This window comes from Pristiophorus japonicus, chromosome 22, assembly GCF_044704955.1.
Source record: "Pristiophorus japonicus isolate sPriJap1 chromosome 22, sPriJap1.hap1, whole genome shotgun sequence".
Taxonomy (NCBI): Eukaryota; Metazoa; Chordata; class Chondrichthyes; family Pristiophoridae; genus Pristiophorus; species Pristiophorus japonicus.
In genome coordinates, this window is record NC_091998.1 from 55,244,592 (window position 1) to 55,256,599 (window position 12,008).

Consider the following 12,008-nt stretch of genomic DNA (forward strand, 5'->3'; position numbering starts at 1 on the left):
CCCGAGTGAAGAAATTCCTCCTTATCTCAGTCTTAAATGGCTGACCTTTTATTCTGAGACTGACCCCTAGTTCTAGACTCTCCAGCCAGGAGAAACAACCTCTCAGCATCTACCCTGTCAATCCCCCTCAGTATTTTATATGTTTCAATGCGATCACATCTCATTCTTCTAAACTCCAGAGAGTGACTACCCAATTTGCTCAATTTCTCTTCCTCGGACAACTCTCATATCCCAGGGATCAATCTAACGAACCTTCATTGCACCGCCTCTCAGGCAAGTATGTCTTTCCTCAAATAAGGAGACCAAAACTGTACACAGCACTCCAGGTGTGGTCTCACCAAAAGCTCTGTACAATCGTGGGTGACTTTAATCTACATATAGATTGGGCTACCAAACTGGTAGCAATACGGTGGAGGAAGATTTCCTGAAGTGTATTAGGGATGGTTTTCTAGACCAATATGTCGAGGAACCAACTAGAGGGCTGGCCATGCTAGATTGGGTGATGTGTAATGAGAAAAGACTAATTAGCAATCTTGTTGTGCAAAGCCCCTTGGGGAAGAGTGACCATAATATGGTAGAATTCTTTATTAAGATGGAGAGTGACACAGTTAATTCAGAGATTAGGGTCCTGAACTTAAGGAAAGGTAACTTCAATGGTATGAGACGTGAATTGGCTAGGATAGACTGGCAAATGATACTTAAAGGGTTGAAGGTGGATAGGCAATGGCAAACATTTCAAGATCACATAGATGAACTTCAACAATTGTACATCCCTGTCTGGAGTAAAAATAAAATGGGGAAGGTGGCTCAACCGTGGCTAATAAGGGAAATTAAGGATAGTGTTAAATCCAAGGAAGAGGCATATAAATTGGCCAGAAAAAGCAGCAAATCTGAGGACTGGGAGAAATTTAGAATTCAGCAGAGGAGAACAAAGGGTTTAATTAAGAGGGGGAAAATAGAGTATGAGAGGAAGCTTGCCGGGAACATAAAAACTGACTGCAAAAGCTTCTATAGATATGTGAAGAGAAAAAGATTAGTGAAGACAAACGTAGGTCCCTTGCAGTCAGATTCAGGTGAATTTATAATGGGGAACAAAGAAATGGTAGACCAGTTGAACAAATACTTTGGTTCTGGCTTCACGAAGACAGACACAAATAACCTCCCGGAAATACTAAAGGACCGAGGGTCTAGTGAGAAAGAGGAACTGAAGGATATCCTTATTGGGTGGGAAATTGAAGGCATTGAGTGTAATATCTCCCAAGTTTGCAGATGACACTAAACTGGGTGGTGGTGTGAGCTGTGAGGAGGACACGAAGAGGCTGCAGGGTGACTTGGACAGGTTCGGTGAGTGGGCAAATGCATGGCAGATGCAGTGTAATGTGCATAAATGGAGGTTATCCACTTTGGGGGCAAAAACATGAAGGCAAAATATAGACATAGAAACATAGAAAATAGGTGCAGGAGGAGGCCATTCTGCCCTTCGAGCCTGCACCACCATTCAATAAGATCATGGCTGATCATTCTCCTCCGTACCTCTTTCCTGCTTTTGCTCCATACCCCTTGATCCCTTTAGCCATAAGGGCCATATCTAACTCCCTCTTGAATATATCCAATGAACTAGCATCAACAACTCTCTGCGGTAGGGAATTCCACAGGTTAACAACTCTGAGTGAAGAAGTTTCTCCTCATCTCAGTCCTAAATGGCTTACCCCTTATCCTTAGACTATGTCCCCTTGTTCTGGACTTCCCCAACATTGGGAACATTCTTCCTACATCTAACCTGTCCAGTCCCGTCAGAATTTTATATGTTTCTTTGAGATCCCCTCTCATCCTTCTAAACTCCAGTGAATACAGGCCCAGTCGATCCAGTCTCTCCTCGTATGTCAGTCCTGCCATCCCGGGAATCAGTCTGGTGAACTTTCGCTGCACTCCCTCAATAGCAAGAATGTCCTTCCTCAGATTAGGAGACTAAAACTGAACACAATATTCCAGGTGAGACCTCACTAAGGCCCTGTACAACTGCAGCAAGACGTCTCTGCTTCTATACTCAAATCCCTTAGCTATGAAGGCCAACATACCATTTGCCTTCTTCACCGCCTGCTGTACCTACATGCCAACTTTCAATGCCTGATGTACCATGACACCCAGGTCTCGTTGCACCTCCCCTTTTCCTAATCTGCCACCATTCAGATAATATTCTGCCTTTGTGTTTTTGCCACCAAAGTGGATAACCTCACATTTATCCACATTATACTGCATCTGCCACGCGTTTGCCCACTCACCTAACCTGTTCAAGTCACCCTGCAGCCTTTTAGCGTCCTCCTCACAGCTCACATCTGCAAACTTGGAGATATTACACTCAATTCCCTCATCCAAATCGTTAATGTATATTGTAAATAGCTGAGGTCCCAGCACTGAGCCCTGCGGTACTCCACTAGTCACTGCCTGCCATTCTGAAAAGGACCCGTTTATCCCGATTCTCTGCTTCCTGTCTGGCAACCAATTCTCTATCCACGTCAGTACATTACCCCCAATACCATCTGCTTTAATTTTACACACTAATCTCTTGTGTGCGACTTTGTCAAAAGCCTTTTGAAAGTCCAAATACACCACATCCAATGGTTCTCCCTTGTCCACTCTACTAGTTACATCCTCAAAAAATTCTAGAAGATTTGTCAAGCAGGATTTCCCTTTCATAAATCCATGCTGACTTGGACCAATCCCATCACTGCTTTCCAAATGTGCTGCAATTTCATCTTTAATAATTGATTCCCACATTTTCCCCACTAATGATGTCAGGCTAACCGGTCTATAATTACCCGTTTTCTCTCTCCCTCCTTTCTTAAAAAGTGGTGTTATATTAGCTACGCTCCAGTCCATAGGAACCGATCCAGAGTCGATAGACTGTTGGAAAATCATCACCAATGCATCCACTATTTCTAGGGCTACTTCCTTAAATATTCTGGGGCGCAGACTATCAGGCCCCAGGGATTTATCGGCCTTCAATCCCATCAATTTCCCACCTAATAAGGATTTCCTTCAGTTCCTCCTTCTCACTAGACCCTCAGTCCCCTAGTATTTCTGGAAGGTTATTTGTGTCTTCCTTCGTGAAAAAGAGCCAATGTATTTGTTTAACTGGTCCGCCATTTCTTTGTTCCCCATTATAAATTCATCTGAATCTGACTGCAAGGGACCTACGTTTGTTTTCACTAACCTTTTTCTGTTCACATATCTATAGAAGCTTTTGCAGTCAGTTTTTATGTTCCCAGCAAGCTTCCTCTCATCTGAATGGCGGCAGATTAGGAAAAAGGGAGGTGCAACGAGACCTGGGTGTCATGGTACGTCAGTCATTGAAAGTTGGCATGCAGGTACAGCAGGCGGTGAAGAAATCAAATGGCATGTTGGCCTTCATAGTTAGGGGTTTTTAGTATAGGAGTAGGGAGGTCTTACTGCAGTTGTACAGGCCTTGATGAGGCCTCACCTGGAATAGTGGGGACTGACATATGAGGAGAGACTAGATTGACTGGGCCTTTATTCACTGGAGTTTAGAAGGATGAGAGGGGATCTCATAGAAACATATAAAATTCTGACGGGACTGGAAGATGCAGGAAGAATGTTCCCGATGTTGGGGAAGTCCAGAACCAGGGGACACAGTCTAAGGATAAGGGGTAGGCCATTTAGGACTGAGATGAGGAGAAACTTCTTCACTCAGAGAGTTGTTAACCTGTGGAATTCCCTACCGCAGAGAGTTGTTGATGCCAGTTCATTGGATATATTCAAGAGGGAGTTAGATGTGGCCCTTATGGCTAAAAGGATCAAGGGGTATGGAGAGAAAGCAGAAAAGGGGTAATGAGGTGAATGATCAGCCATGATCTTATTGAATGGTGGTGCAGGCTTGAAGGGCTGAATGGCCTACTCCTGCACCTATTTTCTATGTTTCTATGACTTCCTTACTCTTGTACTCCCACCCCCTTGCAATAAAGGCCAACATGCCATTCCTAATTGCTTGCTGCACGCTGACTTTGTGTTTCCTGCACGAGGAACATTTTGACGTGGTCGCAATGATCTCGTTCTCGATTCTGGGCAAAGCCATTCCAGTTGAGTGACGACTGGAGGGCGGGCGCGGGGGGAGGTTGGGCATCGCTAAATTTGGCTAACTATTGATAGAAAAAACCCTCTCGGAACTGTTTCAAAAATTTCTGAGTGAGAATAACCTTGGTTTGATTTGCTTTTGTAGAAAATCATGCGGCCGCCTTTGCCAAAGTTGGATTTACGGACATCTTTGGTTATCGTTACTGGGACAATGTTAAGCTGGGCTTGGCCATACAGCAGTGGCAGGAGGACCTGGAGGTACATTAACCTGGACTGTGATTAAAACCGGGTAACAGCGTTATAAGGTGGGCTGTGTACAGAAATAAAGACATGGCAGTGGCCATTTTGTTTCTTTACAGTGGATCACCCGTGACATTGCTCAGAGTCTGAGGATGTGGTATTTCATAACCACGTCAGATCTTGTAGACTAGTTGTGCATGCAGATATCAAGGCCCAGCATTTGCTGGAGTGGGGCAACTCTTGACGAACCCAGTTGGTTAGATTTTTTTCTCCACTAAATTCAGCTCTAAAAATATTTGCGCCGCAAATTGATGGAAAATCGAACTGATAATGGTGCGCCAATGGCAAACGGATATCTGGGACCTCAGTGGTCAATCTAACCAATGAGATTTAATAGTTGAGAAATAAACAGGGGGATGAAAGAAAAGGAACTAGGGTGAGTTAAAGTACAATCGGGTATAAAGAGAGCGAGAAAGAAAGATTGGATTTGGAGAGAAAGAAAAGAGACAAAGTAAAAGTAAGAAAACAAATTTAAAATTTCAAATGTTAAAATGATCTCAGAACAATTTACTACCTGCAGGAGTGAGACTCCACAGTTTCAAATGTTCCCTTTCGAGGCTGGAGAAGCTGAGTGGCATTGCAGGAACATAAATCTCATTATTAAAAGGTCCTTACGCTGTTAAGTACCGGCCCTAACTTTCTGCGGCAGGTTTAATGGGTAATAAAGGCAGAAATCCCGCGATTTCTTGAGACTCATGGGAAGGTTGCGGGCAAGAAGCCATTTCCACGAGGTTGACATCCAGTGACTTGTGGCAATTCGCAACTCATGGCAAATCTCTTCCCCGCAACAAGTTACTGTTTTATTTTTACACACTAGTAACAGCGTGCACGTAACGCTCTTATTTTGCCATCCGATTTTGGCCCAATACTTTGAATAAGATATCGAGGTCAATTTGACAGACATGGAGAATGAAACAGTTAATTCAGAGACCATGGTCCAGAACTTAAAGAAGGCTAACTTTGAAGGTATGAGGCGTGAATTGGCTGAGATGGATTGGCGAATGATACTTAAGGGGTTGACTGTGGATGGGCAATGGCAGACATTTAGAGACCGCATGGATGAACTACAACAATTGTACATTCCTGTCTGGCATAGAAATAAAAAAGGGAAGGTGGCTCAACCGTGGCTATCAAGGGAAATCAGGGATAGTATTAAAGCCAAGGAAGTGGCATACAAATTGGCCAGAAATAGCAGCGAACCTGGGGACTGGGAGAAATTTAGAACTCAGCAGAGGAGGACAAAGGGTTTGATTAGGGCAGGGAAAATGGAGTATGAGAAGAAGCTTGCAGGGAACATTAAGACGGATTGCAAAAGTTTCTATAGATATGTAAAGAGAAAAAGGTTAGTAAAGACAAATGTAGGTCCCCTGCAGTCAGAATCAGGGGAAGTCATAACGGGGAACAAAGAAATGGCGGACCAATTGAACAAGTACTTTGGTTCGGTATTCACGAAGGAGGACACGAACAACCTTCCGGTTATAAAAGGGGTCGGGGGGTCTAGTAAGGAGGAGGAACTGAGGGAAATCCTTATTAGCCGGGAAATTGTGTTGGGGAAATTGATGGGATTGAAGGCCGATAAATCCCCAGGGCCTGATGGACTGCATCCCAGAGTACTTAAGGAGGTGGCCTTGGAAATAGTGGATGCGTTGACAGTCATTTTCCAACATTCCATTGACTCTGGATCAGTTCCTATGGAGTGGAGGGTAGCCAATGTAACCCCACTTTTTAAAAAAGGAGGGAGAGAGAAAACAGGGAATTATAGACCGGTCAGCCTGACATCGGTAGTGGGTAAAATGATGGAATCAATTATTAAGGATGTCATAGCAGTGCATTTGGAAAGAGGTGACATGATAGGTCCAAGTCAGCATGGATTTGTGAAAGGGAAATCATGCTTGACAAATCTTCTGGAATTTTTTGAGGATGTTTCCAGTAGAGTGGATAAGGGAGAACCAGTTGATGTGGTATATTTGGACTTTCAGAAGGCGTTCGACAAGGTCCCACACAAGAGATTGATGTGCAAAGTTAGAGCACATGGGATTGGGGGTAGTGTACTGACATGGATTGAGAACTGGTTGTCAGACAGGAAGCAAAGAGTAGGAGTAAATGGGTACTTTTCAGAATGGCAGGCAGTGACTAGTGGGGTACCGCAAGGTTCTGTGCTGGGGCCCCATCTGTTTACACTGTACATTAATGATTTAGATGAGGGGATTAAATGTAGTATCTCCAAATTTGCGGATGACACTAAGTTGTGTGGCAGTGTGAGCTGCGAGGAGGATGCTGTGAGGCTGCAGAGCGACTTGGATAGGTTAGGTGAGTGGGCAAATGCATGGCAGATGAAGTATAATGTGGATAAATGTGAGGTTATCCACTTTGGTGGTAAAAACAGAGAGACAGACTATTATCTGAATGGTGACAGATTAGGAAAAGGGGAGGTGCAAAGAGACCTGGGTGTCATGGTACATCAGTCATTGAAGGTTGGCATGCAGGTGCAGCAGGCGGTTAAGAAAGCAAATGGCATGTTGGCCTTCATAGCAAGGGGATTTGAGTACAGGGGCAGGGAGGTGTTGCTACAGTTGTACAGGGCATTGGTGAGGACACACCTGGAGTATTGTGTACAGTTTTGGTCTCCTAACCTGAGGAAGGACATTCTTGCTATTGAGGGAGTGCAGCGAAGGTTCACCAGACTGATTCCCGGGATGGCGGGACTGACCTATCAAGAAAGACTGGATCAACTGGGCTTGTATTCACTGGAGTTCAGAAGAATGAGAGGGGACCTCATAGAAACATATAAAATTCTGACGGGGTTAGACAGGTTAGATGCAGGAAGAATGTTCCCAATGTTGGGGAAGTCCAGAACCAGGGGTCACAGTCTAAGGATAAGGGGTAAGCCATTTAGGACCGAGATGCGGAGGAACTTCTTCACCCAGAGAGTGGTGAACCTGTGGAATTCTCTACCACAGAAAGTTGTTGAGGCCAATTCACTAAATATATTCAAAAAGGAGTTAGATGAGGTCCTTACTGCTAGGGGGATCAAGGGGTATGGCGAGAAAGCAGGAATGGGGTACTGAAGTTGAATGTTCAGCCATGAACTCATTGAATGGCGGTGCAGGCTAGAAGGGCCGAATGGCCTACTCCTGCACCTATTTTCTATGTTTCTATGTTTCTATGAAAAGGTTTGAAGAATTTGGTTATACCAGTAGAAGAATTAATTGGAGAATAAACTTGCCGTTCCTTCGAGATAAAAGGGTTTCATTCCTGCTTGCGCATCACGTTCCACCCTGCATAAACTAGAAGCGATCCAAAACTCGGTTACCTGTGTCCTAACTTGCACCAAGTCCCGCTCACCCATCACCCCTGTGCTCGCTGACCTACATTGGCTCCCCATTAAGCAATGTCTCAATTTCAAAATTCACATCCTTGTTTTCAAATCCCTCCATGGCCTCGCCCATCCCTATCTCTGTAAACTCCTCCAGCCCAACAAACTCCCCGGCCCCCCCCCCCCAGATCTCTGCACTCCTCTAATTCTGCCTTCTGAAGCATCCCTGATTATAATTTGCTCAAACATTGGTGGCTGTGCCTTCTGTTGCCGAGGTCCCAAGCTCTGGAACTTCCTGCCTAAACCTCTCCGCTTCTCTACCTCTCTTTCGTCCTTCAAGGTGCTCCTTAAAACCTACCTCTTTGACCAAGCTTTTTGTCACCTGCGCTAATTTCTATTTATGCGGCTCGATGCCAAATTGTTTTATCTCATAATACTTCTTGGAATGTTTCATTACATTAAAAGGCACTATATAAATACAAGTTGTTGTTGTTCCTTCACCAGAATGCACCGGAACATTCCATTGTGGTGTTAGATATTGCAGCCCACCACCCAACAGCAACGGACCCAACCCCTGCAGCATGGCGGCAGATTGCGGAGATCATGAAGGTGAGAGGCACCAGTGTTATTCAAGGGCGTGTTTCCTACATTACAACAGCGACTACACTTCAAAGAAGTACTTCATTGGCTGTGAAGCACTTTGGGATGTCCGGTGGTCGTGAAAGACGCTATATAAATGCACGACTTTCTTTATTGAAGTATATCCCGCTGAATCGCTAAATAGTTCCTCCCCAATCCGAAGGGAGTTGCTGTTCATTTACTTCTCCGTCTCCTCCCTTTATTGCCGCATTTCTTTTTTTGAACAACTAGCAGATCCCCCGTGATGTTGCTCATGGGATGTGTGTGACCAGGAAACGTGTTACAGGAACCAAGTGTGACACTTGCAGGAAGTGTGCGTTTATATATATGCCAGTCTTTTAATGTATTAGCAGTAATTACCCGTGGCCTTGTCCACAGGCAGCTGATAAAAAAAACTAATTGTTATTAGACAAGATGGCGACAGCACTGGAAGATGTCAATCAATTGGGCAGGTGGGCAGAACATTGGCAAATGGAATTTAATCCAGAGAAGTGCGGGGTAATGCATTTGGGGAGGGCCAACAAAGAAAGGGAATACACATTAAATGGTAGGACACTGAGAAGTGTAGAGGAACAAAGGGACCTTGGAGTGCATGTCCACAGATCCCTGAAAGTAGGCGGCCAGGTAGATAAGGTGGTTAAGAAGGCATACGGAATGCTTGCCTTCATTAGCCGAGGCATAGAATACAAGAGCAGGGAGGTTATGCTTGAACTGTATAAAACACCAGTTAGGCCACAGCGTGCAGTTCTGGTCACCGCATTACAGGAAGGAAGTGATTGCACTAGAGAGGGTACAGAGGAGATTTACGAGGATGTTGCCAGGAGTAGAGAATATTAGCTATGAGGACAGATTGGATATGCTGGATTTGTTTTCCTTGGAACAGAGGAGGTTGAGGGGAAACCTCATTAAGGTGTATAAAATTATGAGGGGCCTAGATAGAGTGGATAGAATTGGTCTACTTCCCTTAGCAGAGGGGTCAGCAACAAGGGGTCATAAATTTAAATTTAATTGGTAGAAGGTTTAGAGGGGATTTGAGGGGAAATTTCTTCATGCAGAGGGTTGTGGGGGTCTGGAACTCACTGCCTGAAAGGGTGGTTGGGGCAGAAACCCTCACCACATTTAAAAAGTATTTGGATGTGCACTTGAAGTGCCGTAACCTGCAGGGCTACGGACCTCGAGCTGGAAAGTGGGATTAGGCTGGATAGCCTTTTGTCGGCCGGCGCGGACACGATGGGCCGAAATGGCCTCCTTCCGTGCTGTAAACGTCTATGATAGCATTGAGAGACTCGGACCATTGCAATACCTACTGGTCAGAGGCTGCAACTGTTTACATTACAGAGTTTCCAATCCAGCGAACTGTTCTGAAACTAATCACTGGGAAATGTGTAGTTAGTATGTAAGTCAGTAAGTCAGTCAGTACCTTCCAATTGTTGGCATCTCTGAGAACCAGAGCTGCCACTGTGGGGGTAATGGTGGGCAGGGGTGATACAGATCGCTAAACCCATTGTAAAACAGGTGAGAAGCCTTCAGTTCCAATAATGAAACTGTGCCATGGTTTGTAACCGTGTCCAGCCAGTGCCACTTGGCAGATCAGGGAGCAGAAGCCAGTGGGTGTTGGGATGAGATCACACAAGTTGCCACTGCCACCGTGGGGAGCGCAAACAATGTTTACAAACTATATATAATTGCATTTACACGAAGGGGCCGATTATATCAAACGAAGTTTAACAATGTGAGGAAACAGAATTATCAGTAGAGTTTCAAGAATTAACCCGGGGCAGAGTAGCTTCAATCATCAGTGCTAATAGAATTTATTCTAAACAGTTGAGGGTCAGTAACTCTAAGCAAACCCTTCGCTCCCAGTGTGGGAACATTTCAACTGATCAGCACTGGACAATGTGAACATTCGTTGGAATTCTTTGTACTTGAATTTTCAAGGTGGTGACATTGACCTTTCAAATGACAACTGGAGGGGTTGAAAATTCCGACAATAACCACTCTTCCCCTTTATATCAGCTGTGGCTCAGTGGGTATCACTCCCACCTCGGAGTCAGAGGGTTGTGATATATCACCAACGATGTCGCTGCAAGATCCTGCAAATCCCCTTGGAAGACAGACGCACCAACATCAGTGTCCTCATCCAGGATAACATCCCCAGCATTGAAGCACTGACCACACTCGATCAGCTTCGCTGGACAGGCCACATAGTTTGCATGCCAGACACGAGACTCCCTCAGCAAAATAGCCAAAGGTGGGCAGTAGAAACGTTACAAGGACACCCTCAAAGCCTCCCTGATAAAGTGTGACATCACCACTGACATGTGGGAATCCCTGGCCGAAGACCGCCCTCGGTGGAGAAAGTGCATCCGGGAGGGCGTTGAGCTCTTCGAATCTCAACCACCAAGAGTGTGAAGCGGTCAAGCTCAAGCAGCGGAAGGAGCGTGCAGAAAACCAGTCCCACCCACTCCTTCCCTCGACGAATGTCTGTCCCACCTGTGACAGAGTCTGTGGCTCTCGCATTGGACTGTTCAGCCACCAAAGAACTCATTTCAGGAGTGGAAGCAAGTCTTCCTCGATTCCAAGGGACTACCTATGATGATGATGTGGGCTCAAGTCCCCCAGGAACTTGAGCACAAAAAAAATCTCGGCTGACACTCCAGTGCGGTGCTGAGGGAGCGCTTCACTGTCAGAGGTGCTGTCTTTCGGATGAGACGTTAAACCGAGATCCTGTCTGCCCTCTCAGGTGGGCATAAAAGATCCTGTAGCACTATTTCGAAGAAGAGCAGTGGAGTTATTCCCGGTGTCCTGACCAATATTTTTCCCTCAAATCAACATTTTTAAAAAAAACAGATTATCTGGTCATTACCACATTGATGTTTGTGGAAGCTTGCTGTGCTCAAATTGGCTGCCACGTTTCCCACATTACAACAGTGAGTACACTCCACAAGTATTTCATTTGCTGTAAAGCACTTTGAGACGTCCGGTGGTCGTCCGAAGGCGCTCTAGAAATGAAAGTCTTTCTTTTCCAGAATTTTCCACTGAGGCCAGACCACCCACCCCACAGCGTTGTGTGCTGGTAGGGGCGTGGGAGGGGGCAGCAGGGGTGAGGGCTGACTTTGTTTAGGTAGGCGGGGAGCTGACCAAGATAGATGCCTGGGGAAGGTGTGTAAGTCACTGAGATGGGGAGACACAGGAGGACCTCTTGCGTGGTATTTACAGCACAGAAACGGGCCACTCGGCCCAACCGGTCCATGTTGGTGTTTATGTTCCGCACAAACCTTTTATTTGTTCGTTCCTGGAATGTGGGCGTCGCTGCAAAGGCCGGCATTTATTGTTCATCTCTAATTGCCTTTGAGAAGGTTGTGGTGAGCTGCCTTCTTAAACCGCTGCAGTCCGTCTTTTTTATTTCAAAATATACTTTATTCATATAAAAATTTGTACAGTACATTCAAAAGCAGTTCAGTACATTTAGCTGCGGTCAGCAATCCCATACACTACATTTGGGTGCTGACGGCAGTTCTGTTCGATACATTTCCTTGCTTTTCAGTTCAAGTACAATTCGGTACAATACGGGATACATTGTAGTACATTCAACAAATTACATTACATGTGTCACTATACAGTACACAGAATGGGTGACAGTACATTTACATTTTTCTTT

At 45.2% G+C, this 12,008-nt stretch overlaps 1 protein-coding gene across 3 annotated transcripts in view; it reads left to right on the plus strand.

Moving 5' to 3' along the window:
• The window catches only part of LOC139235043 (aspartate aminotransferase, cytoplasmic-like), a 117,316-nt gene that overhangs the window by 15,774 nt on the left and 89,534 nt on the right, over positions 1-12,008 (plus strand). For all 3 annotated transcript variants that reach the window (XM_070866159.1, XM_070866158.1, XM_070866160.1), the window contains exons 4-5: positions 4,238-4,350; positions 8,213-8,317. In XM_070866159.1, coding sequence (XP_070722260.1) covers positions 4,238-4,350; positions 8,213-8,317 — 218 coding nt within the window. The remainder of the gene's footprint in view (positions 1-4,237; positions 4,351-8,212; positions 8,318-12,008) is intronic.